At 33.8% G+C, this 27,700-nt stretch overlaps 2 protein-coding genes across 2 annotated transcripts; one reads left to right on the forward strand and one right to left on the reverse strand.

Moving 5' to 3' along the window:
* Positions 1–5,753: 5,753 nt before the first annotated feature.
* On the forward strand, positions 5,754–7,691 carry LOC109149219 (ankyrin repeat and SOCS box protein 13). Its single transcript, XM_019296882.1, has 6 exons — positions 5,754–6,011; positions 6,606–6,694; positions 6,781–6,859; positions 6,948–7,042; positions 7,175–7,270; positions 7,346–7,691. The coding sequence occupies exons 1-6, from the start codon at positions 5,837–5,839 to the stop codon at positions 7,421–7,423; spliced, it is 612 nt and encodes a 203-aa protein (XP_019152427.1). The 5' UTR covers positions 5,754–5,836; the 3' UTR covers positions 7,424–7,691.
* On the reverse strand, positions 7,663–16,333 carry LOC109152986 (phosphatidylinositol 4-phosphate 5-kinase 9). Its single transcript, XM_019300701.1, has 15 exons — positions 16,047–16,333; positions 13,872–15,238; positions 13,581–13,748; positions 13,333–13,498; positions 12,870–12,980; positions 11,989–12,176; positions 11,683–11,840; positions 11,046–11,208; positions 10,562–10,835; positions 8,870–9,047; positions 8,726–8,794; positions 8,315–8,380; positions 8,109–8,230; positions 7,905–8,033; positions 7,663–7,824 (listed from the first exon to the last, which is right to left on the reverse strand). The coding sequence occupies exons 2-15, from the start codon at positions 15,113–15,115 to the stop codon at positions 7,714–7,716; spliced, it is 3,147 nt and encodes a 1,048-aa protein (XP_019156246.1). The 5' UTR covers positions 15,116–15,238; positions 16,047–16,333; the 3' UTR covers positions 7,663–7,713.
* Between the last annotated feature and the right edge of the window lie 11,367 nt (positions 16,334–27,700).

Here is a 27,700-nt window from a genome sequence, read left to right on the forward strand (position 1 = left end):
TGGACAATTGTTCAAAAGGTCCGACAAGATGGGCCCAAGTAGTATGGGTTTAGAATCCAAGAAAATATTCTCTGATTATTATACCATGAACTAATGAATTATGCATGGTGTACCTTATAAAGTAAATTAAGTTCATATTTATTTTTCTCTTCAAAAAAAATTATATTTATTTTTTATAATTAAATTAATATATAAAAAGTATATTATTAAAAAATTATAATTAAGGGCTTCTTCCTCCTTCAAACCTTAAACTTCTCAATCCCTATTAATTGCTCGTAAGAAAACAAATTACGGAGTGTTATAAATATATATACTTAGTGGACATTATTATGTAACGGACATATTTATATCCCCATTATACTTTTCGTTATAGTTGATTATTATATATATGTTGCAGCTCCTTTGTAAAAGAGCCTAGTGAAATAGAATGATGAACTCTCCTTTCTCCCCTATCTATTGTTCTAAGATTACTTACTTTTTTATCATTATATTATCTTGCAACTCTCACCTGTTAGGAGCTAATAGGCAACGGGCTAGTCAATCACAACACGGAGTAAATATCATCTGCATGTAGCATTACAGTAAAATAATAAAACTACTTAGCTTAGTTTAGAAAAAAAATACTTTTATTTTTTTTAGGTAACTTGTAATGTCTAATTGTGCGATTCGCACAGGAACAGTGATTCTCACATTTTATCTTTTTGGTAACTTGTAATGCTTAATTGTGCGATTGCACGGGAATAGTGATTCTCATTTGATTTTGCCATTATATATATATATATATATATATATATATATATATATATATATATATATATATATATATATATATATCGGAAAACAATTGCATGTTAATCATTCATTTTGTGTGATTGTTTCTAATTCTTAGGGGGCGTTTGGTTCAGGTCATCTTTGATTACCTAGGTAATCTGAGTCTGGTAATGTTATATTACCTTGTTTGGTTTAAGTTATGAGATTACCTGGTAATGTTATATTACCTGAAAGCTGATGTGGCGGTAATGTTTCAAGGTAATGTGATTACCCCCATTTTTTTAGGTAATCTTAGATTACCTTGAATTATTCCAACTTTGCCCTTGTTAACTAATCCTTATCCTTATAATAATAATAATAATAATAATAATAATAATAAAATATTATTATTATTATTATTATTATTATTATTATTATTATTATTATTATTATTATTATTATTATTATTATACATGTGTATATTTATATATTTAGTTTTTTAATATTTGAACATTGATATACATTCATACATTCATACATATAAATAAATAAAATAAATACACACACATAATATATATATATATATATATATATATATATATATATATATATATATATTATTGAGGACATTATTGTAAATTGATTCATATAACCTAAAATATAACCATTAACCAAACACGGTAATATCATATTCCACAATCCAAATCAAACACATAAGGTAATCTTACATTCCGGTAATTTCACATTATCTTCCTGGAGGTAATCTTATTACCTGGGATAATCCAAGATTCCGTGAACCAAACGCCCCCTTAGAAAATGAAAGCGAAATGGCCGATGGAAAAAATCCCCCGGGAGAAAATAATTAGAAAACAAAAAGTCGAGACAGTGTGATGTTTGATGCATGTGATGAGGCATCTGGAAAGGTTGAGACGTCACTGTCGAAGTGTGTCAACCAAAATTTACTCCATATTCCGTATATATTCCATACAATCCCCTTTCTAGAAAATATAATAGATCTATTCTCATTTTTTACTCTTAACTTTTAATTAACATATAAAGGTCTTGTTTGGTAAAAAATTGGTCTATAGGCCAATTTCGGCTTATTTGACTACTATTAATTGTTTGATTTAGTTAAAATATCAATAGAAATGTTTGGTTAATTAGCTTTTTGCAACTTCAAAAGGCTAAAATTCAAAAAGTTACTCCAAGCAACTTTTTCAATTAGCTTTTTGAGAAAAGAAATTATATCAAACAGCTATCAGCTAACAGCTAATTTACCAAACACTTTTCTACAATCATCTAATGTTATCAACTATTTATACCTTTTAATTAACACAATCAGCTAACAGCAAACAGCTATCAGCTAACAGCCATTTTACCAAACAAGGCCAATATCTTGATATAGACACTTATATTGAGATTTTACATGAAAAAAGTAGTATATTGATATTCGCCACATCAGAAAGTAAAATTTAGAAAGTATAATTTGAAAATTTATGTAGTAAAACTCCCCCCCTTAATTACTAACCAAACTCAAACCTTTGCATCGGATGGGTTCGGACGATTTAGTTTATATATTATCAATCCGTTCGATTTTTGGTTTGTATAATTTATACTCAATTCATTTATTTTTAAGTATTAATCACACGTACATCGGGTATTAATTTTTTTAGATTTTTGTCAATTCTTGTTGAATTTCGATTTTGTTTGGATTAAAATAAAAAAATAAAAACTTAGCTTCAAACTAAACTTATAAGTTATAAAATACAAATTACATGTTACAACTTAAAAGTTCACAAGTTCAAATACAAAATCAAAATACAAATTTAAAAATATACAAAATTACATTTTCCAAAATTAGATTGTCCAACTCAAACACTCCAAATTACAAGTTTACAAATTACAACTTCATCACCAACAACGCATAAATACATAATCAGAATTCACTCAATTTAAAACAAAAAATTTACAATTGCACTAATATTATCCCGGATAATTGAGTTAAGGACGATCTAATTTACAACATTTTTTTTTTGTATTTAATTTATATGAAAATTTAAATAAAATAGCTAATATAAAGAACTATAACATTATTATTATTATTATTATTATTATTATTATTATTATTATTATTATTATTATTATTATTATTATTATAAATAATAAATTAAAAGTAATAAACTAAAATGAATTATCATTTTTTTGTACAACTAACTCTGTTACAGTGTAGTATATGTTCATAGCTACTTTCTCAACCTATTGAAGTCAATGACCTTGCCATATTATTAATTGTAAATTTCTTAATGCATAATAATCTTATTATTATTATTATTATTATTATTATTATTATTATTATTATTATTATTATTATTATTATTATTATTATAATAATAATAAATTAAAAGTAATAAACTAAAATGAATTATCGTTTTTTTTACAACTAACTCTGTTACAGTGTAGTATATGTTCATAGCTACTTTCTCAACCTATTGAAGCATAAAAGTAGAGTTAATACCAATGACCTTTTGGTCTAGTGGCATGAAGTGGTTCTCCTAAATGGGAAGTCATGTATTCAATCCCCAATTTATTATAATTCACACACACACACACACGCGCCCACGCGCGCGCGCGCACACACACACACAGACACACACACACACACACGCACGCGTACACAGGGATCAGTTCAGGTGCGAAGAGTCTCCCATGTGAAAGATGGGGTGAGGTCTGACGCGCTTCCTGCCAACATGCATGCAAATGATCAATTGTCTCAAACTAATGCACCTTAAGTTATAAAACAACGCACCTTTAAACTAGAAAAGTGATGCACCTTAAGTTATAAACATACGCACCGGCCTTAAGCTATAAAGCAATGCACCTTAAGTTTTAAACTGATGCACCTTAAACTAGAAAAGTGACGCACCTTAAGCTTTAAACATACGCACTTTAAGCTATAAAACTACGCACTTTAAGCTATAAAACTACGCACCTTAACCTTAAAACTTAAGCACCTAATTAAGTTTTAAACAAATGCACCTTAAACTAGAAAGTGACGCACCTTAAGCATTAAACATACACACCTTAAGCTATAAAACTACGCATCTTAAGTTTTAAACTTATGCAAAATTATCATAATGCCACTTGCGTTTTATTTTTTAAGTTTTCTTTGATCTGAGTTGTTGATTTTGACTAAATCAATGATTGAGATTAAACCTCATCTTCCACCTGCAACCTATTACCGCACCTGATCTCTCTCTCTCTCTCTCTCTCTCTCTCTATATATATATATATATATATATATATATATATATATATATATATATATATATATATATATAATCTTGTTTAAAAATATTATTGAGATATTTTAAATAACACTTATATTTATAGATTATATATTATTTTAATAATTTGTGATAAATTTGCAATAGTGATTTTATGAATTTATAGCAATGTTATGTAATTACAATTGTTACTTTATGAACCAATAAAAATGTGATGATTTATATACTTGTAAACTTATTATTATTATTTTTTTAAAAAAATCTATATGCCAGAGATGCATCATGATATTGCTATATATGTACCTGCTCAATGATATAACTATTGGGTTATTGGCTTATTGCTTAGTGGTGCACTAATTGGACGAATGAATCATGTAAATGTCAATTTGCAATCCTTATATGATGGATTAGGGTTTACAGAGTATCGTGGACCCGATGCATGTGTATGTGTTTTATGTTGTGAATTTTTTGTATTTTGTGTTATAAAATTCTGTATCTCAAGAGGATGATTTTTATACCTGAAATAAATTAGTTGTCTTATGTTATTATTTTTGTGTCTTGTGTTATGAAATTTTGTGTCTATAAACACAAGTTTTGTATCTAAATCAGATTTGAAAAATAAGTAAATATATATCATGTGTATGCGTGTTGTGTTATAATTTTTGTGGCGTGTTGTGAAATTATGTACTTTTCGTTGTTTTGATCTAGGGTCCACAAAGCTATGTGGACCATGGTCCATGATATGAATTGCCTTGAACTGGGGATTGGGCTTGTGCGCAGGTGGCAAATTATACTGTGGACCGCGGTCCACAATGCATTATGGTCCAAGCATCAAATATGCACTGTAGCTTTTTTTCAACACAACTACAATATCATTTTGACATAATTACAGTTTCGCTGGACAATATATACTCAAATATGTGAAATTGTTATTCAGTTTTATTTCAATACAACTACAGTTTCATTTCAATTCAATTACAATTTTATTTGATAATATAATAAAAATAATATGTAAGACAATGTCAATTTAGATACACTATAGTGTATGCCGCTTTGGACCATGATCCACAAAGCTTTATAAACTGGGATCCACATTATAATTGCTGCTGCGCAGGTCAATCGTTATGTTGTGCATCCGTATGCACCGTGCATGGCGCATACAGATGCAAAAATAACGTCGTTTTGACGTCTAACTTAAAAAAAAAAATTCAGAATTGCATAACTACACATCCATAATTTCATAACTATACATCCAGAATTACATAACTACACATCCATAATTTCATAACTATAAATCCAAAATTGCATAACTACACATCCAGAATTGCATAACTATACATCGATAACTTCATAACTATAAAATCCAGAATTGCATAACTACATCATGTATAATTACACATCCATAATTTTATAACTATAAATCCAGAATTGCATACCTACACATCTATAATTTCATAACTAAAAATTCAGAATAAATGAACTAAAAAATGAACAACATAATGTTGTTGCTGGGAATTAAAACTAATTATTTTTTTTTAAAAAATAAGACATACGTTTTGATGCAAAACGACGTCGTTTTTGCATCCGTATGCACCATGACGCACAACATAATTTGCCTGCGCAGGTATGATGGGCTATTATTCTATGAAATCAGATAATTTCGCAGTAGTTTTGGCCCAAAAAGGACGACCCGATCTCCGTCCATTTATGGGTTTCTTGAGGTTTTAAGGTTTTCACAGATCCCAGGGCTTTTCAGTTGACGACGAGACGTAGTTGGAGCGTGGCACAGTGAGAGGGAGGAGATGGCAGTACCAGGGAGACGTAACGGCATGATAGGAGACGACGAGGAAGACGGCGGTATCATCATCGATGGAGAAATCGAATTCGAGCAAGTTGATAGCAACACGCCTCCTCACCTCCGCCAAGTTGCCATGGCCGCCGAGCGCGGCGACCTAGAATCCCTTCGCCATGCCCTAGGTACTCATTCCTGCCCTCTTTTCCATCTCATTAACTCAAAAAAGAAAATGAAAGAGCAAATTTTATCTCTATAGTAAGTATTCGGCAATTCTCAGTTTATTTGGGAGTACAGAATTTAGTGGAAATGATTATTGGTTTGAATATTTGAATATTTTACCTGAAATTTTGAATTCTCTAGAAAATTTGCATTCAGGAACTACAGATGGGCTTATTGGTTAAGTTCAGAATTACAAAAATGCATGTAGGAAATTACAGGCACCAGAAATAATAATTAAAAGAGTTTTTTAGCATTATTAATGTATCAGCAGTGAGTTGATCGATATGATTTTTAGTCTTGAAATGTAAATGACCTTTGTACTGAGCTGATTGTCTAGCTGAATTGATGTGTAACCCATATAATTAAAAGCAACATGTAATCATTCAGTCATTCAATTATCAAAAAAAAATTCATTCATAGGATTGTACTACATGATTTAAAGGTGAAATTGTATGAATGTGTGTCATATAATGCACATGTTGAATTGCAGTTCTTTACAACTTGCATCTGGTCACTGTAACATGTTCATGGAATTACTGCTCCACTTGTAACTGCAGATAACTTAAGCAGCATCGATGAACCAGTTGAAGATGGAGACACTGCTCTTCATCTTAGCTGTTTGTACGGCCACCTGTCTTGTGTTCAGGTTGGTCTTGTAAGAAATAAGAATTGACTAGTTTTGGCTGATGTTTTTCCATTGCCTTATTTGATTCATTTTTTCTCCACATGCAGCTGTTGTTAGAAAAGGGAGCCTCTTTGGAGGCCAAGGATGAAGAGGGTGCAATTCCCTTGCATGATGCGTGTGCAGGAGGTAGGCTGTAATGTTTCTCTGCACTTTGAGTCTCAGACACAATCTATACACAATGTTTCTTAGTAAATTCTTGTACAAACCTCTGCAGGATTTACTCAGATAGTTCAGCTTCTTATCAGTAGCACTAGTGATCCTGAATGTGTGAAGAACATGCTGGAGACAGTCGATATAGAAGGTGATACGGTAAGTCCTTTTTCATATTCTTAAAAGTAAAATTATTGGCATATAGTAAATATAAAGCCTCATTTTATGTGTTTCGACTTGTTCTTGCTTGAGCTTAACATCTGTGCCTTTCATCCTTGTATTCCTCCGTAGCCTCTACATCATGCTGCTAGAGGCGAGCATGCAGATGTTGTTAGGTTGTTGTTAGATGCGGGGGCTTCTCCTACCAAGACGAATATATATGGGAAGGTTAGATCATAATGAAACACTAACTGAGGATTTTGTTGCTTAGCTTTGCAAAGTTTTGACAATGAAATATTACAGATCCCTAGTGAGCTTGCTGACCCTGGTACTGAAGCAAAGAGAGTCCTGGAAGAGGCTACAATGGCAATGAATAGCTAAGTTTTCAATCATGAACTGGGCTTTTGATCTTGTTGCGATTGACTTTTAGTCCATTTGTGTCATAGGGGTATGGAATGTTTTATGTAGTGATTTGCAATTGTCACAAAAGTAGTGTGTGTACTCTGCGGCGAGTAGTTCTTCATTCTGAAAGTAGAGAGTCCTTTATTTACATCACATATGTCACCTTGTTTTATAGAAACATTTTAGTGGGAAATTCTTGGATTAGCACAAAGCAGCAATACAGAAAACCAAATCATTATTTACTTTATTCACAAATTGTTAAGGAATCTTTATGAGCAACAGCCACTCCCAGTTTGTGTCTGCTGTTCCTCTTTCTGCTTTAAGATATTCCTCTTCCCTATGTTAGATCCTTGTTCCAAAAGACTAGGCACTTCCATTATCTGGAAAATGTACAGATTTGTCATAAAAAAGCATTGTAGTAAACATTTACGGATAATAGCATTTTGTGCATTCTCCTCACCTTTAATGCAAGTTCTTCAAAGCAATTTTCCACATTCTCTCTAGTCTTAGCACTGCATTCAAGAAATAGACATCCAAGTTCATTTGCCAGAGATGCACCTTCTTCACTGCTCACAACTCTTTCAGATTCCTGTCATAAAAGGAAGAGGATGATTGGGTGAAAGCACAGAGATAAAAGCTTCAAGAATTTGTTCATATAACTTACTTTGTCAACTTTGTTCCCGACGAGTATTTTCACACAATCCTGATTAGTGGAGTAAAGCTCTATCTCTTTTGCCCAAATATCAGACAGATTAAGGAAGGTCTCTCTCCTTGTCACATCATAAACTGTGAAAAGCTATCAAGTGTGAGGGGATAATTGTTGTAAGAGGATAGCATGGCATTCTTTGTTCTAATTCATCCTCGACGTACCAAGAATGATCCCCTGAGCACCTCTGTAGTACGAGGTTGTCAATGTCCTGAACCTCTCCTGTCCAGCTGCACAATGGATTATACATTCAAGAGTTACAATTTGTTCATTCAACCACAAGAACATGCACCTACCGGTGTCGTTGTGAAGAGAGCAAGAGCAACATGACCTGAGAGAGCTCGATCTAATGAATATAGGAGTGGAGAGACCTGTATTTTTTGTTGTACCATACAGACTAATCTCCGTTTGCACTGAGCCGATCCAAACTGGCAAAGTGCTAGCCAGATTGGTTTTTCCATACAAGAAGGGGTTCGAACCCTCGACCTCTCTTAAGGGACAAGAGTGCACGGCAACTCACGCCAACTAAGCTGGTTGGAGAAAGGTGTATTAGATGGTACGATGTTTGTGATTACCTGTGTCCCATATTGTGAGTTTCAGTTTCTTTCCACCAACTGTGAGAATCTTGATCTTGAAATCAACACCTGTGGATATTCATTCCTATGTCCACTAAGATGTCGAATTATTGATTAAGGAAAGTAGTGATGAGCGTATAGTACCAATGGTGGGCGCAGGATCGTCGACGCCATTAGAAATGAAGCTGACGAGCAGGCTACTCTTCCCGACACTGGAATCTCCGATCAACAATATCTTAAACGACAGATCATAGTTGCTGCTGCTCTGTCCGGTGGCCGGCAACCCCATTCTCTCTGTCAAGAAAGCTTTCTTCGGCAGATGCTAAAACAACCCAAAACAGTAATTTTTGCCAGATGCAAGAAAAGCTTATTGCTTCTTTCGCCTCCCTGTGCAAGAATGCACACATATATAGATATGGCTATGAAGAGAAAAGCATATGTATACAATTATACATCTGACAGTTGATATGGGTTTGCAGAGAGAGAAGAAAAGAATAGCGTTGTCTTCACCCTTGAGGTAGCCGAGCCGTTTTCCCCGTTTCATTCCCTCTCTAATGGTTCCCTTTTGCGGCAAGCAACTGGGGGCTGCACCCCCTTTGAATCCAACTTCTGTTACATTACCAAAATATAACAACTAGTCGGTCGGTCCACACAAGCATGTCAAAAAGTTGGCATTTTTGTCCAAAATCATAACAGAGAAAGAGAACCCCAAAACAAAATGTTTCAAACTATAGAGGCAGCTTCATGTGATGGACCGTTTGATGGGACAAAGGGCTTATTTTGGCATGTTATGTATCCCTTTCTCTACAAAACTAAGGAAGCAACTCATCATCCTTTGTCACCATGACTGTTACAATGAGGATATTATAATTATTATTGGTACGGTGTTAATGCATTTTGAATCAACACAAATAAGTAGGGTTGTAAAACTTTAGGGGGCGTTTGGTTCAGGTTATATTTGTTTGGTAATATAAGATTCCCATCTTTGGTTCAGGGATAATCTCCGCATTAAGTTTTTAGCTATTGGAAGGACTTTGTCTTATTTACATATCTTAGTTTTAAACCAAACACATGAATCTAACATTTCGTGAACCAAACGCCCCCTTAGAGTGTAGATTAAGGTAGTTCGGTTCGCGCCGAGGGTGTGCACCCCTGCCTTGTGGTCCTAATCGGCAAATAACCACAATGAGGTAAACTAATTTAGATTGTCCGTAACTGACTATCTCAAACGAAGAGAAAGATCCCAATTGGGAGTCGAACTTGAAACCTTATGTTTATCAAGCCAACAATTTGACCAACTTGCTGGGGTTGTCCAACTGATTTTATATTGGGTGGAGTATAAGTGTGATCTTCTTTTTTCTTAAAAAAAAAAAGAAGCTAAAAGGTATTTATACACAATAAGAGAATCTAAAAGTTGTAACTAATGTATACAAGCATAGATATGGCAAGTAGATAACCCCAACTATCGCCTTAGTACCTCTCGACTCAGAGCTTAAAGCCAAATGAGTGAAAGTCTCAAATGAATGAACAACAATCTTGTTAACTTCATTAAGCTGCATTGCAACTTTCAACACATGTTTTGAAGTACCTCGTATAATATAGTATATCATGTGCACTAGAAAAGGGAAAACTTTTGAAGGGAAAATCTTGCAATATATTTATATAGATAGATACAACATCAGACATTCACATATGCATCTGCCAACACCTCCCCGTACACCAATGTTTCTTTCTTTCTTCATCAAGGCTCTTCGTACAATCCTCGAGATGTTGGGATACTTTGTAAAGCAACAAAGACAAGACAAGACGACGAATCAAGAAGTGTAAAATCTTCTAACTTGTTACTTCATTCGCGGGGAACACCTTCCGGATGAACTCCAAGAAGCGTTCAGAGTAGAACGTAGGGTCCACAGCAGAGATGGACACGGAATCGAATTGTATAGATTTGTATGCGTGTTCTATCTTCTTAGTTATGTTGTATTCTTGTAAGATGTCAATGATGCCCAGGTACAGTACAACATCGTACACTTCGTGAAACATCTGTTTCTCGTCTTTCCCGGGGATATACTCTGCTCTTGCGGGCATATTTACTCCTAGCTGGATCTGCAGTCTGCTTTAAAACACAATAACAGCAGCATTCAGAACTGTTATGGATTATATTTAATATATGGAATCTCTATAGATTAGGCAGTCTTGGGGATTTAGGAAGGTATGCATATGGAAACTTGTTTCCTATTCGTAGTCTTCTAGCAGCTATTTATAGGGCTTTGTATTCTCTTTTCTATAAGACAGTATAAGACAACATATTGGTTAAGAATACCTCGCTGTTCCCGGGAGGAGTAGATCGACTTCCTCATCACCTGAAGCAGATGATGCTCGTAATCGGCTGCCTCTGATATGTGACCCCACAACAAGGCTACCATCATCTCCATCGCGTGGAACCAATACAAGCCCTTGGGGAGATATTTCGTCCTCCAAAGATTCTGTCATTGTGGTATAAGCATAAGAAACCAAAAATCACCTTTGCCTAACTGCGAGTTTTTCGCACTTTTGGTCCCACGACTATAGTGGCACAATCAAGATTGATCCACGACTTTCAAACCTTGCAATCTCGGTCCACGACTATTGTTTTTTATTGCAAAAAATGGTCCTTCCGGCCCATTTTCTGTCAATTTCTCACCGGAGTAAGAACCATTTCCGTCATAAGTGGGCCGGAAGGACCACTTTTGCAAGAAAAAAAAAAAAAAATAGTCGTGGACCGAGATTACAAGGTTTGAAAGTCGTGGATCAATCCTGATAGTGCCACTATAGTCGTGGGACCAAAAGTGCGAAAAACTCGCCTAACTGCCCATATCACAGGGTTAATGTAGTTGGAAAATAAACAGCTCAAACAAAAAATTCTATACTAAGCAAAGTCAAGTCTGAATCCATATTAATAGTCTTTGATACGAACGTACCATCTTCTGCAACAATTTCTAATCCATCTGCTGTTATTCGTCTACTGTGTGATGCGAGAGATCGTAGGTTTTGAGGAGCTCGGTAGTGAACACCTAACAGGAGGCTGTAATCCATAATGTGCTGTGCTTCCAAAAATTTGCTATCGATTTCAATTTGCCTGCACAGTTTCCATCGCATTAAGTATAACCGAGAGTTAGAAATTAATTTTCAATAAAATGACAAGCAAACAATAATTCTGAAATAGGTCAATTGAAACATAGAAAAGGCTTCTAGTTGAAATAAGAGATAGTATGAGATACACTTACTTTAGCAGGGCCTCTTGCCATGTAGGCTCCAGATAAAAACAGTAGTTCAAATCTAGATCTTTAAGTATTGTATTTTCATCAATTTCAACCTTATCTGCTGAACGCCCTAGTGAAGAACCTTTTAAATCGAATCGTCGATGGATTCTCAGTTCTGTGCAGAACATATTTCCCATTACTACAAAGCGGAACTGTAAATTAACAAAGAAAATTTTATTAGCATCTTGTAGTCTTGTGTGAATAAGGGTTTGAGTAATCTCTCCTTTATAGGAACATAAAACGGACTTATCATTAAGTGATAAAACAAATATATAGCAGGAAAAGATATGGTAGTAGCCAAAAGGAAAAAAGAACCAGAAAAAAACCCCAAGCCATAATATTTGGTTTGTATATTCTAGCCCGCATGGGCAGCTCAATTGGTCACAGGGGTGAAGTTTGAGAACAATGACCCGGGATTGAATCTCACCAGCAGCAGTAAGAGCAACCTCTCAAAGTGAGGGGGGCTCCTTGTCGCTGTAAGCAAAGGTCTAGTCTCTGTGTTCAGCTGAGTTACCATGATTTACATCCTTACATATGCTCTGTCAGGTCGGGGCGTGGGGGGCCCTTGGGGTTGGGGATTCAACCTTTGGGAACAACAATGGTTTGTATATTCTTGAATTTTAGCATTGTGAGAGAGAGAACTGGAACATTTATTGCTTAAAAATATTAACTCCAGTTTTAATTCATTGAAGGCTAGTCCAATGTTTTGATAATTATGATAAATATATGGTTGGGCAGGAGCAAGTAGACTGAGCATCAAATTGTCACCCATAATAGCATCACTAACAAACTATATGTACCTCAGCCCAATAAACTTGCAATCAACAATGTAATGGAAACGATACCTTTTGTCCACTTGAAGGCTTTATCCTGTGAAGACCGAAAAATTTGGTAATCAATGTGTTCTCATAAGTTCGCACATGTAGATGATAGTTTGGAAGCATGCGGAGCAAAACCTACAGGTGGACGTGGAATCATAGGTTAATAGAATACAGCACACTCAACTTCCAATTAAATCTTAAGCGTGAATTGCACTATAGTCTATAACAGCTTAAATATGTATCATAATTCATATGCAAGAAATTTGAAGTTGAATGACTTTAATGGAAGCTTTTCTAGTTGGAGTGTCCAATTGTACTTTACTTAATAGTAGGAGGATATATTTGACCCTTTTCCCTAAACAAAAGCCCCAGAATTTATATTTGGCACATGCAAAGCATGGCTAAGATCCAAACCAGGAGTATTCAAAGCAGAATTTACTTATTCAGATTTATGTCAAAAGATGAACTTCAAGTCAAGAAGACGAACCTTAACTTCTGATTTTCGCAATGTCTTAATCATGAAGCGATCATCTTGGGACAGAAAGAAAACACTACCGCTTTTTCCAGGGGAAGAAAGTTCTCTAAGTGCATCGTTTCCACAAATGGACATCATGTAGTCGGCAGCATCTATCTTAAACATCTCCCTCAGGTTCCTATAGAAATAATTAAAAAACACTTTGAAACCTTTGAGAAATTCCACAAAAGCATCTCAGAGAAAAGTAAGACAAGACCAACCTGAATACCATTGGACAATAATCTTTCCACTTGAAATCCTCCGACTGGTGTGGAGGTGTCAGCTGCGACCCCACTTTAGGAAAGTACATCCAAAAACTTGCACGAGGACCAAAATCTGAAGCCCGTACTTCTCGCCTTTGTATGGGGGTGATTTTTCCCACAGTATATCTACTCATATTTAATAATCATGTTAATACTTTATTTATTTACAACAAAGCTACTAAGAAATTTTATCAAGCTGGCGGTAAGATGATATAGACTTGAGTGCATGTAGTTACTAAGTTTCTTTACCTGATCCCGAGCTGCAAACTCAGCATTAAATCATAACTCCGGTGACCTTTGATAATTGTCTCACCTGGTCTCTTCATCTCCCTGGCAAGTTTTCTTTGACGCCTTTTTGCTCTCCTAGATGGAGGTGAGAAACGATCACTTAGAACGACTTCACTGATTAGGACACCTTGCATGTATTCTCTTTCCAAGATTGGAGTGTTGAAATCATCATCAGTAACTTCAGACTCAAAATCACGTCCAATAACTTTCTCAATGGCTACTTCAAGACTCCACCGTCTTTCTAGAGCAACATTCGTGGTCCGAGACTGCTCTAGATTTAAAAGGTTTCCTTTCGAGAGCTTATCAGGTGAATCCTTGCGAGCCCCTTGGTCTCCGATCACTTTAACATTCCCCATATCAACTGAAACGGCATGATGCATATGCGAAACCTGTTTATGTTTTCTTAAATCCGGTAGCAACCCTCTTTTTCGCAGTGCATTAAGGTACAATTCCTGCCCAGCAGGAAGTCTGCTGCCTCTTGGATAAAATGCCCCTTTTCCATCCTTTAGACCACGGGTCCAAGTTCCAATATAACAGCCACCATCGCACCATGTGTATATACCAAAACCATGCATCATACCGTTTAACCAACTTCCTTCATACGTGTCTCCATTGAGCCAAGTGAGAGTTCCTTTCCCAGACATCCTCCCTCCTTTCATATTCCCAAAATACACATTCCCATTAGCCCAAGCGTACTTACCAGGTCCTTCTGCAGTACCCTGGATCCAAGATCCTTCAAATACATCACCATTGGGGTATATTTGGGATCCTAAACCGTGTTTGAGGTTCAGCTTCCAACGGCCTTTGTAGGTCATTTTATTAGAAGTAGTATACGTCCCTGTACCATGCATATACCCACCTGAAAATTCACCCTCGTAAACAGCACCAGAAGGCCATCTAAGTGTCCCATAACCGTGCCTCATCCCATGTCTCCACTCACCCTCGTACCTACAACCATCAGCCCAGATATACTGGCCTGAGCCCTCGGGTATATTGCCCAGCAGGGACCCAGAATAACATTCCCCATTTCGTAGCAAGAGCTCTCCAACTCTAAACCCACTGGAATCATCCGAAAGAGAAACTTCCCCATTTGTTAAGCTGTTGAAGTGATTGTCATTAAGCAATAGAGCATCAACAGATTGCGTCCTATCTGACAGCGAAAACGCTCTTCCAACACGATCAGCAATGACCACAGGACCAGACATGCATAATGCCAAAAAGTCTCAAATTGTTGTGATGTATAGAAAGTGATTGAGATGCTCTCATAAGCAAAAGGTCACTTTCATTGTAAAATAGCAAAGAGACTTCCTTAACTTCCCCTTTTTGGCCTGCAGCACAGAAAGGAAAGAAATATATGATAAGCCCTCCTTCAGATCCAAAGGAAGCTTAAACTTTTGAGATTGGGGAGCTGCATAACACACACACACATACAGAGGATACAAGTATTTCATAGAATCAACTCCTGGAGAAAAGATCAATGTTATAACTTATAAGAAAAAAAACCCAGAACAAATTACATAAAAAAGGGATCAGCATTATAGAATTTGAGATTTTATCCAATGTTCCATTTGACCGACAACTCAACTAAGCCTTGGATTTCACAGCTATCCAGAATCCAGATAATCTATCACACCCCACAAAATCCATATTACAGGAAACAAAAAAAAAAATGTAAAATAAAAACAGAAACTTCAACCTTAGCTTCTTCTTACCTTCTACTCAACAAAAACCCATTTCTTATCCCCAAAGAAAAATCTTTTACAGAGCCAATTTTCAAATTTGCAGCGTTTGCTGAGCTGTCTATAATTTTAAAATTCACAATATTGCAGTTTTCACTCAACAATACTTCTAAACTGGCCTGGCTTCCTTTTCCCGGCAGTTGACTTCAACTTGCTCACATAAAAAACAGCGCAAAGTAAGAATTTATTAAACAAAGTCATAAACCCCAGAAAAAAAGATCACATATTTGTACATTATGAAGTAATTTCACCCTCTTCCACATATCAATACTAAGAAACCGGAAAATCCGTACACAAATACAGTGATACAAAGAGCACATGTGCTATTATACGTATATAGGACGTCATTACAAGAAGAAAGTCAGAGAGAGAGGGAGAACAGACTCGCAGAGGGTACCTTAAATGAAGAGAGAGAGAGAGAGAGAGAGAGAGAGAGTCAAAAGTGGAGTTGAAGAAGAGGCGAGGGAACAACTTACGAGTTACAACTGAAACTTTGTATATGGCTTTTGGAATAGCGATTGGATTCTTTATCTTTAAAATTGAACCCAGAAATGGAAATCAGGGGAAAGTGCAATTGTGCAAATCCCAAAGCGCGAAAGGCTGTTATGCGAGCAAAGCAGCGCCTCCGTCCGTCGTCTTCTTCTGGGCTCAGCCGTTTGGTTAACAACGTCAAAGTATTCAAAAATCAAAGTTGTTGATTTGATTTTAATATTTTCACACACACACAGTGGATAGATTTCTTAATAACGTGTCATTTTCAAGCGTGATAGAGATACACTGTCTCTATTCTATATGACTGTTTTGCCCATGAGTAAAGTCTTTCCTCTTTTTTCCATTTTTTTTAAATATTATATATATGTAATATAATTTAAAACAATTATTGATAGTTACTCCATCCGTCACATTTTACATATCTGTTCAATTAACGAGACTTGAAGTTAATTTAAATTTAAATTTGTATAATATTAAAGGAATAAGGGTCAAATAAGTCATCGAACTGTACATGATAATGTAATTAGACAACTGAACCTAAAAAACTAACAATGGGGTCCCTAAACTAACCAATTTCAAATAATTCTTCCAATTTGAAAGTTTCCAACATGTCATCCTTCAAAATTAATTATTTTTTAAAAAATAAATTTTAAAAATTAATTATTTAAATTTTAAAAAAAAGGACTCTAGCCAGAGACGAAGAATCTCCGGCCAGTTTCTTCGTCTCCATGGCCGGCGACGAAGAAGGTTTCTTCAAATAGCCGGAGACGAAGAGTTTCTTCGTCTCCGGCCGGAGTCCTCTTTTTCTTTTTCTTTTTTTAATATAAATATTAATTTTTAAAATTTATTTTTTTAAAAATAATTAATTTGGGAGGATGACCTGTTGGAAACTTTCAAATGGGAAGAATGGTTTGCAATTAGTTAGTTTAGGGACTCAATTGTTGTTTTTTAGGTTCAGTGGCCTAATTGCATTATCATGTGCAGTTCGATGGCCTATTTGACCCTTATTCCAATATTAAATTTAATATTAATATATAAAATTTACATATTTAGAAATTACATTAAAAATACTATTAAACACAAAAAAAAAATTAAATTTTAAAATTATTAAAAGATACTAAAGAAAATAAACAAAGAAAAAAAAATTGTTTAAATAATAAATAATAAACATGACATGTAAAATGTGACAGAGAGAGTACTGTACTTTTTTTACATCGAGTAATGGTATCCACCTCCAAAAATTTTCATTCTTAATCTCTCCGCATGACATGACATCTTTTATTGGACAGTTTAGTACGGAGTATTTAATAAGAGCAATCACAATTGTAGTTTTTTTAAGGATTTTTGCAGAAAAGAAAAAAAAAAAATCTCATGGGTTTGTTTTTAAACAAATGGGAAGCATGATTTTTTAGATGTTTTGTTTTGTTTTTTTCCTGCAAGTGATAGTTTTTTGTCTTGGGGAAAAGTTAGTCCGCAAATCAAGCGTGTGTAACAACTACCACGCCCAATAGACGTGTGCACTGTACACGCCAGCTGGGCGCATAAATGACATTTTTTAAAAATAAATAAACTTTTGCTATTAAGTTTTTTTTCCCCTCATTTTCTCTCTTCTCTCCCTCCTCCCTTTCCTACGTGTACCTGCAAAAATCAAAGAAAAAAATCAAACAAATGAAGTTGCTCTAACAAGTTAATGAGATTAGCTAATTCATGATATTAAATTTAGCAAGTTATATTGTGGGTCATAGTCAACTTTGCAAGATAGATCATTGATAAATGTTCATTTTTAGTATACTGAATCTTCATTTTTATTATATTGAAGATTAATTTTTAAGTAGTATACCTAAAAATGAACATTTAGTGCTTTGAAAATTAACATTGCAAATTTTACGTCAGGATCTACCTTACAATATAGATCATGTTCACAATATGATAATTGATTGATTTTAAGAAGGGAACAAAGCATTTTCTTTTTACATCTTCAATGTAAAAAGGTTTGGACGAAATAAGTTCTCATTTTTTTTTTAAATTTAAATTACATTATTAACTAAAAAAAACAAGATTATGTGGTCTAATGGTACTCGAGTTGGACTCCCATTTTAAAGGTTGTGAGTTCGAGCTTCAATGGAGGTGTTATTTGTTCTTTGTGTTTCAGCCTAGTAGCATACAAAAAAAATTCAAATAGATGATATAAGAAGAAGTAATTAGCACTTTCTGTAAGTTAAGATATTGTTGTCTTTGATATTTGTTGATATGGTGCCTTACATGAAATTAAAACTCATGTCTAATGTGGCGCTAACGTGTTTAATTGTATTTTTCTTCCTTTGTCATCATCCTCTCTTTACTACATTCAACAATAGAGAGCAATAATGTTCAAACAAGACTGATTTTTTAGCAAGTCTTTAATTTTTTAGCAACCTTTTTATCTTAGACGAAGATTTAGAAGACGAGGACTTTTACTCCCCTCCCAAATTTGCTATCTTCATGAATGGTTGCGATAGAGAATGAAGGTCTTCTTCCATGGTTGTGGAGACTCAACCTTCATCATCATCCTTGATTGTGTACGTGTTGTTAAGGATGATGACCTTTGTCCTTGTCCACGGTTATGGAAGCTAAGACAAGTACATCCATGGTAGTAGTTGTTGTTGCTATTTTTTTTTCTTTTAAATAATTACAAACTAACTTATTAGAAGTTGATGTTGTGTGAGACCGTCTCACGTGACACGTGTTGGAAAGAATAACATAATCACTGTTATCTATATTATAATCCATATTGTTGTAAAACACTAATTAATTTTTAAAAAATTACTGTTAAACAACGACATATGAAACTAATTAAAACTATTAGGGACCCGCATGGGCAGCTTAACTGGTCACAGAGGTGAAACTTTGGAAGAATGACCAGGGATCGATTTTCACCAACGGCAGTGAGGGCCACATGATAATGCAATTAGGTTCAAAAATTATAATTGAACCCTTAAACTAACTCATCTCATTTCATGCAATTAGTCCAATTTGCAGGTTTTTCAAATTTCTAATAGGTCATCCCAAATTTAAAATATTTTTTAAAATTTAAAATATTGAGAAACATTTTAACAGATTATGTGTATGTAGTTATCATGTTATGTGTCTGTAATTATCGTGTAATGTGTCTTCAATTTGTTTATATGTATAAAAATGTTAACTGCAGACATAATTTTTAAATCAGAGTTCATAATGCAATATAAACCTTGGTATATGGTATAACAATTGATCTAATCAAGCACCAAACCAAAAGTTAAATACCTTTTAAAAATATTTTCAGATTTAATTTGTTTGCTTTCATATCTTTCTTGAGCCAGAAAGGGCAAATAGTGCTAATTGAAGTTTTATGGTTAAAAGCTAGCTTCAAGAGGATTTGGGTTTCAATCATACTTTATAGATGTTCATGTTTCGAACTTATGTTAGATAGTACTCTACATACAAATGTGAGAATTATCTAGTTTACTTTTAAATTATGCGTTTTAGTAAGAAGTAATTACAACTAAATTACAACTAGTAGAAGTAATTACAACTAAATTTATGATAAAACTAAAACAAAGTGTGGAAATAAAGATCAGACGTGTACAGATTCATTTGTACAAGAAAAGTTCGCGTTTAAATTAAGAAAGTCAATTGGCCGCTTCCATAAAGAGTTAAACTTAAAACTTTAGGATTATCAATCCAACACAACCAACTCAGTTGGGATTATCCCGCCGTTCAGTCTATCTTGACAACTAATTATGCTAGTGTGATTGGCCACAATATTTATAGATACTTGCTTTTGAGTGACGAGAGAACCCACAATCGTACTATTACTTAAAAGCGTGCACTAGATAAATTCCAATACATGCTTTTCATTTCCCTAGGTTGAACTTTTACACTAATTAACTTGGCTAATTTGGATTAACAGCTCGTTTGGTTTGAGGGAATTAGAATTCCACTCATACCTAATTCCCATATAATTTCGAAGGAAAGCAAATTCCTTCGTTTGGTTGGAGGGAATTGCAATTTCCTCATATTCATTCTTCCAAACTTTCATCTCTATGATCAGTTGAGCTACCCATGCGGGTAATTTCCTCATTTTCATAGAGTTAGAATTCAGGGCCCCCTTGGTATTTCAATTTCACATCGGTTGGGAATAAAAATAAAGATATCCTTGAGCATTTAAAAATCTTAGCATTTTATTATGTTAACTAAGTTGTGAGGAAGTGAAAACAAACACGTGAGACCAAAGGGTTGCGAAAGCCCTTTCCTTCGCTGTAGTGGAACTCATTATTGTTATGGACCCGAATTGAAAAAAATATTCATTATCCTCATCATAACGAAAAATAACATGAGACATAACCAACCATTTGGGCTCTCGCTCGAATCGAAACCTTTATACCGCCTCCTCGGGACTACCAGTAGCTTCAGTTGTTTAATCTCGTGCAAGGGCTGACGCGAAAGAACAAGCAACGAGCAAGAAAACTCATGCGCATCCGTTTTCTTTTTTACTTTTATTTTTAAGAAGTTTTTTGGATGTGAGATTATGAACTTTAACGTTGTAAGTAAATTTTGGGAGCTATTAAATATTAAATATATTATAGTGACACAAGTATATCCGATGTGTCCAAATAACAATTGCATTGCATTATAGTTTTGACACAAATTTACTTATTATTTAATAATAATAATAATAATAATAATAATAATAATAATAATAATAATAATAATAATAATAAGTATAGACATTTTGGTCTATACTACTTATTCTCTTTCAATTCCTATGGATATCAAACACGGAATTGAAATTGAAATTTCGTAATTCTATTATTGTAAACCAAATATTGAAATTTAAATTCTTACTCTATTCCTACATTAGTCTGATCTCTCCCATAGAATTGTAATTCTTTTCCCACCTAATTCTTTCATTGCAATCAAACACTACATAAATCTGTGATCGGAAACAGGTTACGCTAGAACACCTGCGGAAAAGCATGAGTTGTCTTCTGTTTTTAAGATGCTTAAGGGATTGAGGCCCGGAAGATGAAGTTCTAATTCTTGTGATCATTTTTCTTCTATTTTTTAGATTTTGTTTATATACTAAAAAAAGAAAGGTTCAATTACCTAATGTCATTAGATAGGACATGCATTTTGGCTATATCACGGTAGGAGTGTAGGACGACATGGGAAGATATGAGTAGATGTCGTCCATTATTGCATCATCATGCTTAATTGGCAGGACAAATCGAATTTTTCTTCCAAAAATAATTATGTTTTGAGTGATTAATTTAATACTTGAGTTCATTAGCAGACAACTACTATATGAGTCAAGACATATCAGCAATTTAGGTAAAGGACAGTACACCTAACCATTATTAGTAACACCTCAAAGCTGCCCCGGCCCTAATCACAGATGTGGTTTACAAGGTTTTTTTTTTTTTTTTTTTTTTTTTTTTTTTTGAATCAAAACAACGTGGTTTTGGCATTGAAAAAAAAAAATTCGTTAGTCAATAACGGCGTCTGCGGTAACTGTTTATATGTTAGAATAATGAACTTTTTGGGGTATAGTAAGATAATAATGTATTTTACAAGTTAGAATAATGTACTTTATGTATTAGAATTAAAACATTCTAGGGTAAAATAATATATTTTATGAGTTAGATAATTTATTTTGTGTTAGAATAATATATTTTATGAATTAGAATAATGTACTTTGTGTGTTTGAATAATAATGAACCTTCTAGTAAGACCAAGTATAGTAAGACTTCTCTTATCTCTTACTATAACAAAAGATTGGTTTAACAAAAATTCAACTTGATGTTCACAATGCCTTCCTCAATGGCTGTCTAAGTGAGAATGTTTATATGAAGCAACCACTAGGGTATATTAACAACATAACAATTTTCCTACTCATGTCTGCAAACTACAAAAGTCTCCATATGGTTTGAAGCAAGCACCACGTGCATGGTTCAAACGTCTTCATGATTGTCTACTCTCAATTTGTTTCAAGGCTTTGAAAAACTAATGTATCATTGTTTATTTATTTTGCTTCTAATGCTCAAATTTATTTACTTGTCTATGTTGATGACATCCTAATAATGAGCAACAACGAAAGTCTCTTGGCTTCCATAATAAGCAAACTAGTTGAAAATTTCAAAATCCGAGATATAGGACCTTCAACCTTCTTCTTGGAAATCGAGATAGTTCACAACAAAGGGGCGATGATCTGTCACAACGAAGGTACATGCTTGAAATACTCAAAAGATCGGGAATGAAACACTGCAAGCCAATCTCCACTTCGATTCCAATCAACAACAAACTCATCTTAGCCATATGGCAATCCCACACAGTACATCAACTTAGTTGGTGCACTTTAATATCTAACTATCACTTGTCTAGATATCTCATTTGTCGTAAACAAACTCTGTCAATTTATGCAATCTCCATCCAATGACCACTGGGTTGTTATAAAGCGTGTTCTAAAGTATGTCAAAGCTACTATTGACTATGTGCTGTCTTTTACGAAATCAGACTCATACGACATTCATGTATTTTTGGACTTTGATTGGCCGGGATGTCTTAATGACTACAAGTTCACTAGTGGTTTTGTTGTCTTTATTGGTAAAAAACTAATTTCTTGGGCTTGGCGCAAATAAAAGACTATTGCTAGATCCTCACTAAGCAGAATACAAAGCTATATAGTTCATGTCTTAACAGAGGTAACATGGTTAGTTGCTATAATTAAAGAATGAACTTGGTTTTACTATGCAAAAATCACCAAAACTTTAGTGTTACAACCTTGGTGCTACCTATTTGTGTGCAAATTTTGTGTTTCATGCTTGAACCAAACATGTTGAAATAGACTACCATTTTGTTCGCAACAAAGTAGCATCAAAGGAACTACAAGTAAACTACATCTTTACAAAAGACCGACTGGTAGACATCTTCACTAAGTCACTAACCACATCAAGGTTCAATGATCTAAGAGAGAAGCTCAATGTTCTCTCTAGAAAACGTTCAGTTTGAGGGGCCATATTTGAATTTTGTATTCTAGTTACACCAAAATTCCTTCTCCCTATCTCATTATTATTGTAAATATACATTTTATCATTCGTAACCCGACTAAGACTCTTTGTATTCTTATAAATATATTTATTCATATACTTTGTAGATTGAATATGATCAATAATAAAACCATTTCTAGAATTATTGTTCTTATCTATACACTATCGGTCTCTCTACAACACTTTTCGAGTTCGTTGCTTTCAAAATGAAATAATGATTAAAAAAATAGATTATATAAAATATGATAAAGGTGAAGCATAACTTTAAAAAGATGCAACAATGTAACACCAAATTTTAAAGATGGAAAGTCAACTTTATTCTCTTTGGTCATAAGTTAACAAACCTTAAAAAGTCCAACAAGTGAATGAGTATTAGGTTGATAAAAACATGTGGTGTTCAGTGCGTGCCTTTTAACTTGTTATTGGGCAATGGGCATCATCAACACTTAGAATATATTCTGCAGCCACTTCCTTGTTCCACTTTAACTCCCTACTCTCCTTTTCTCTGTTTTCAATTTTTTTTTTTTTTTTAAAAAATTCTTTATATACTGTATCTTTTAATTTGGGAGAGAACATACCTAACAACCCTTCTTTTAAGATCATATATATATATATATATATATATATATATATATATATATATATATATATATATATATATATATATATAATTACGAGGATGTTGTGAATTATTATTGTGTTTACTGTTTTAGTGATTGTTTTAGTTCAATGATTACTAATTCATAAATAAAAAAAACTCTCTCACTTAATTTTTTTTTTCAAAATTTTATACTCTAAATCGTAAAAAATTATAAAGGAAGAAAAAGAAAATAGAAAATGGAGATGAGGTCGTTGGCTATCAATAAATTAAATTAGTAGTTTCAAAATCTTAGGTGAATCTATCATTGATTATTTAAATATAATATTAAAATATGTGTTACACTTCAATTATATTAGCTATAATACAATTTTTTTAAAATATGTTTATTTATCTTATAAAATATAGGGAAAAAATTATGATATAGTTGTTATTGTTGTATTGTTGTTGTTATTTTTGGAATCTTGGGCATCCCATTCCCATCCAACCTGATGTCAACTACGTACCAAAACTTCACCGTACCGTCACCGACTTTGGCAACATAACAACAGCAAGGTAACAACACAGTTACAACAAGCTAAGGCTCCCCTTTTCTATCTTACGATGAATTGAAAATGAACGTTAGTTATCAGGTAGGTAAACAAACTTATACTGATCAAATAATTAACAAAAAAATTAACAAATTAAAGGAATAAGGTTCAAATTGGCCACTGAACGAAATCTGAAAATGTAATTAGGCTACTGAACGGAAAAAAAAAAGTGTAATTAAGTCACTGAACACTTCAAACATGTACAATTAGACCATTGAACACTCTAAATGTATGCAATTTCACCGGATAGCAGGTTACCTGCTTACGTGGCAACTGAGTTGACATTTTAAATAATTTTTAATAGATTTTAAAAAATTGAAAAAAAAATTAAATAAAAAAATAAATAAAGGAGCAACCGTAAGTGGTTAGACTATTATAATCTCTTTAACTAGTCAATTGCATATGTTAGATGGTTAGTTAAGTACATGGTTGTATGTAGAAGAGGAGCAATCGAGCAAGCAAAAAATACCACTCGCCCGAGTTTGGTGCCAACTCAGTCTAATTGGGTGCCAACTAGGAGGAGTTAGACGCCAAACTCAATGCCTAAGACACCTAGTTGGCCGGTTAGTCGGCCAATCAACTAAAAGCCGCCTAGAGCTGAAATCGCTTCAGCCTAAGGGCGCCTAAACTGATTTTTACAACTCTAATTAATATAATCTACCATACCTTAATCTCTCACTTCATTAGTTGCTCTCCCAAATAGAAGATCATGGTTCGAGCTCTAGTAAGAGCGGTGATATTAATTCTTTGTGCTTCAGTAGGTTGAGAAAGTAACTATGAATAGATATTACATTATAACAGAGTCAGTAGTAGTCAAATCCCTCACTTCATTAGGGAGGTAAACTTTAATTTCATTATTTTCCTAATTTAGACCTCAAAATTAAAGTTCATTTCTGTTTGAATACAACATTATGTAAGAAGATATTTACGCATTATGTATCTCAATGTGGCCACCATCCCCAATATCAATAATTTTAATACTCATGGTCGGTATTTTTTTGAAAAGGACTGGTACAAGTTGCATTTGAAATGCCCACTTTAATTCCTTTCACATCAACCAATTGAGTAATAATGTCAATAAATTTTCACTATCTCTAACTTTTTTTTTTTTTTTTTGAAAAAAGAAAGATATTTTAATTGTATTAATCATTATTACAACAAGAAAAAGAGATAATTTCTTCTAACATAGCAACACCAAAGTATGAGGCGCCGAAAAAGTATTATTACAAAAAAAGATATTAATTATACTTTTAAATTAAAAGTTTATATTCTCACCATGATAAGTATTAATTAATAATGTATATACAAATCAAAAAATGCATGTTAGATATTATCTTTTAAGAAAAGGACTGGTAACATTACATTTTAGGAATTAGCATCTTATTGTGATGCATGTCACAAAATTCCGAATTTTGCAGCTCGCAACGACATCCCATGCCGACCATTTCCACCGCCACCAAATATTATACTTTTCCCCTCACATTTCTCTTTCAAGAAAAGTCTCATTAGTGATATTTGTGCTAATATCACATTGTTAATATGTATTTTGGTATTTATTTCATAGTGGACGGGCAACTACATTGGTCCACTAATAATTTACATTAGGTTTCTTACATAATTGTATTAGTTTAAATTAGAAATATTTTCAATATCACTCTTATTGGTCGTACCCTTTTAAAAAATAGAAACATTAATACTCTTTCGATTAAATTCGTGGCATATGATTTTTTTAATACAGTTTATATCGTTTGTGTAATTTGTGGACTATAATTTTGATAAATCCTCAACCATTGATGAATCCTGATGGACGGCTGAGACAGTCTACACTTTTTATAGGAGGACCCTATTCTCATTTGATCCCCCTCCTCCCCCCCACCCCCACACCCCCCACACACACATAGACACACATTGCGATAAAGTGTTCACAAAGCAGAGTGAAAGGCACCTCATCGAGAGTGAGGGCGCGCGCACACACACACATATGGTTCGCATCAAGTGAGAATGCATGCACAAATGTATACTATATATGCGACGAAATTACAAAGTGTATCATATGATATGTAAAAATTCACTCAATAAATGTGTGAACTCTAAATTTTCTAAAGTGCACAATGCAAAATTACAAAGTGCATTCATTATTGATCGAGTTACACATTTATATATTATATGATGTGCTTCATAATTTTGTGTGGTGTACATTTATACCTAAGCATGCGTTAACATATAGTGTACAAAAAGACTTTGATAATATCCTACACAAGCAATTCAGTTAGTTACTATACGTATTGGGTAGTAAATTAATGTTGCCATTTGTGGACAAGGGCTTTGATGATGATGATGATGATGATGATGATGATGATGATGATGATGATGATGATGATGATGATGATGATGATGATGATGATAATAATAAATAAAAAATTAGGTTATGGAAGGACAGCTTATATTTCCTGTCATTTTCTAGTGTAGACAAAAGGTTCTCTCAGCTGCTACGAGATGCTTCTTGGATATTTTAATCTTCACAAATAACCAAAAGAGAAAAGTTATTCGGTAGATGTCTCAATAATGGTTTGGACGTAAGTATGATATATGATAGTATTAAACAAAAAATGGTGAAAAGATAGAATATGGTGCATGCCAATTAGTTTGCGGCTTCTTTGGTGTCATCTTGGGGAGGGGACGATTCCATTATAAGATGCCAACCTAAATGCTTCCATCACCTCCTTATCAAATTATTAATTAGTTAAACTACTAATCATAAGTCTTATTGATTTATTATAAAATATAAACTTAAACTCTATGTGTTCGTTATGTGATGAATATAATCAAATCTTCTAAAATTAATAATTTAGTATTATAATTTAAATTTTCAAAACCAAAATTTTTAAGACATGATTATACAGTATAAAAATTATGGATCTACAGTATAAAAATTATGAATCTACAATATAAAAATTATGAATATGGAACCGTGCCCACCTTGCAAGATGGGCACGTGCTCACGACATAATTTGCCATATATATATATATATATATAGGGAAGGGATCAGGTGCATTTGTGGCTTTCCGTGCGGATGTGCGGTGGATTAATGTGCGTGAGGTTTATACTTAATGTGCGTGAGATTTGTACTCAATATGCCTGAGATTTGTACTTAATGTGCGTCATGTTAATATGCGTGAGTTTTGTACTTAATGTGCCTGAGTATTGTGTTTAATGTGCGTGAGTTTTGTGCTTAATGTGCGTGAGTATTTCAGAATTACGAGCTCAGAAGGAAGCAGAACAGAAAGTCACGCACATTAATGCCCA

This window comes from Ipomoea nil, unplaced genomic scaffold, assembly GCF_001879475.1.
Source record: "Ipomoea nil cultivar Tokyo-kokei standard unplaced genomic scaffold, Asagao_1.1 scaffold0268, whole genome shotgun sequence".
NCBI lineage: Eukaryota > Viridiplantae > Streptophyta > Magnoliopsida > Solanales > Convolvulaceae > Ipomoea > Ipomoea nil.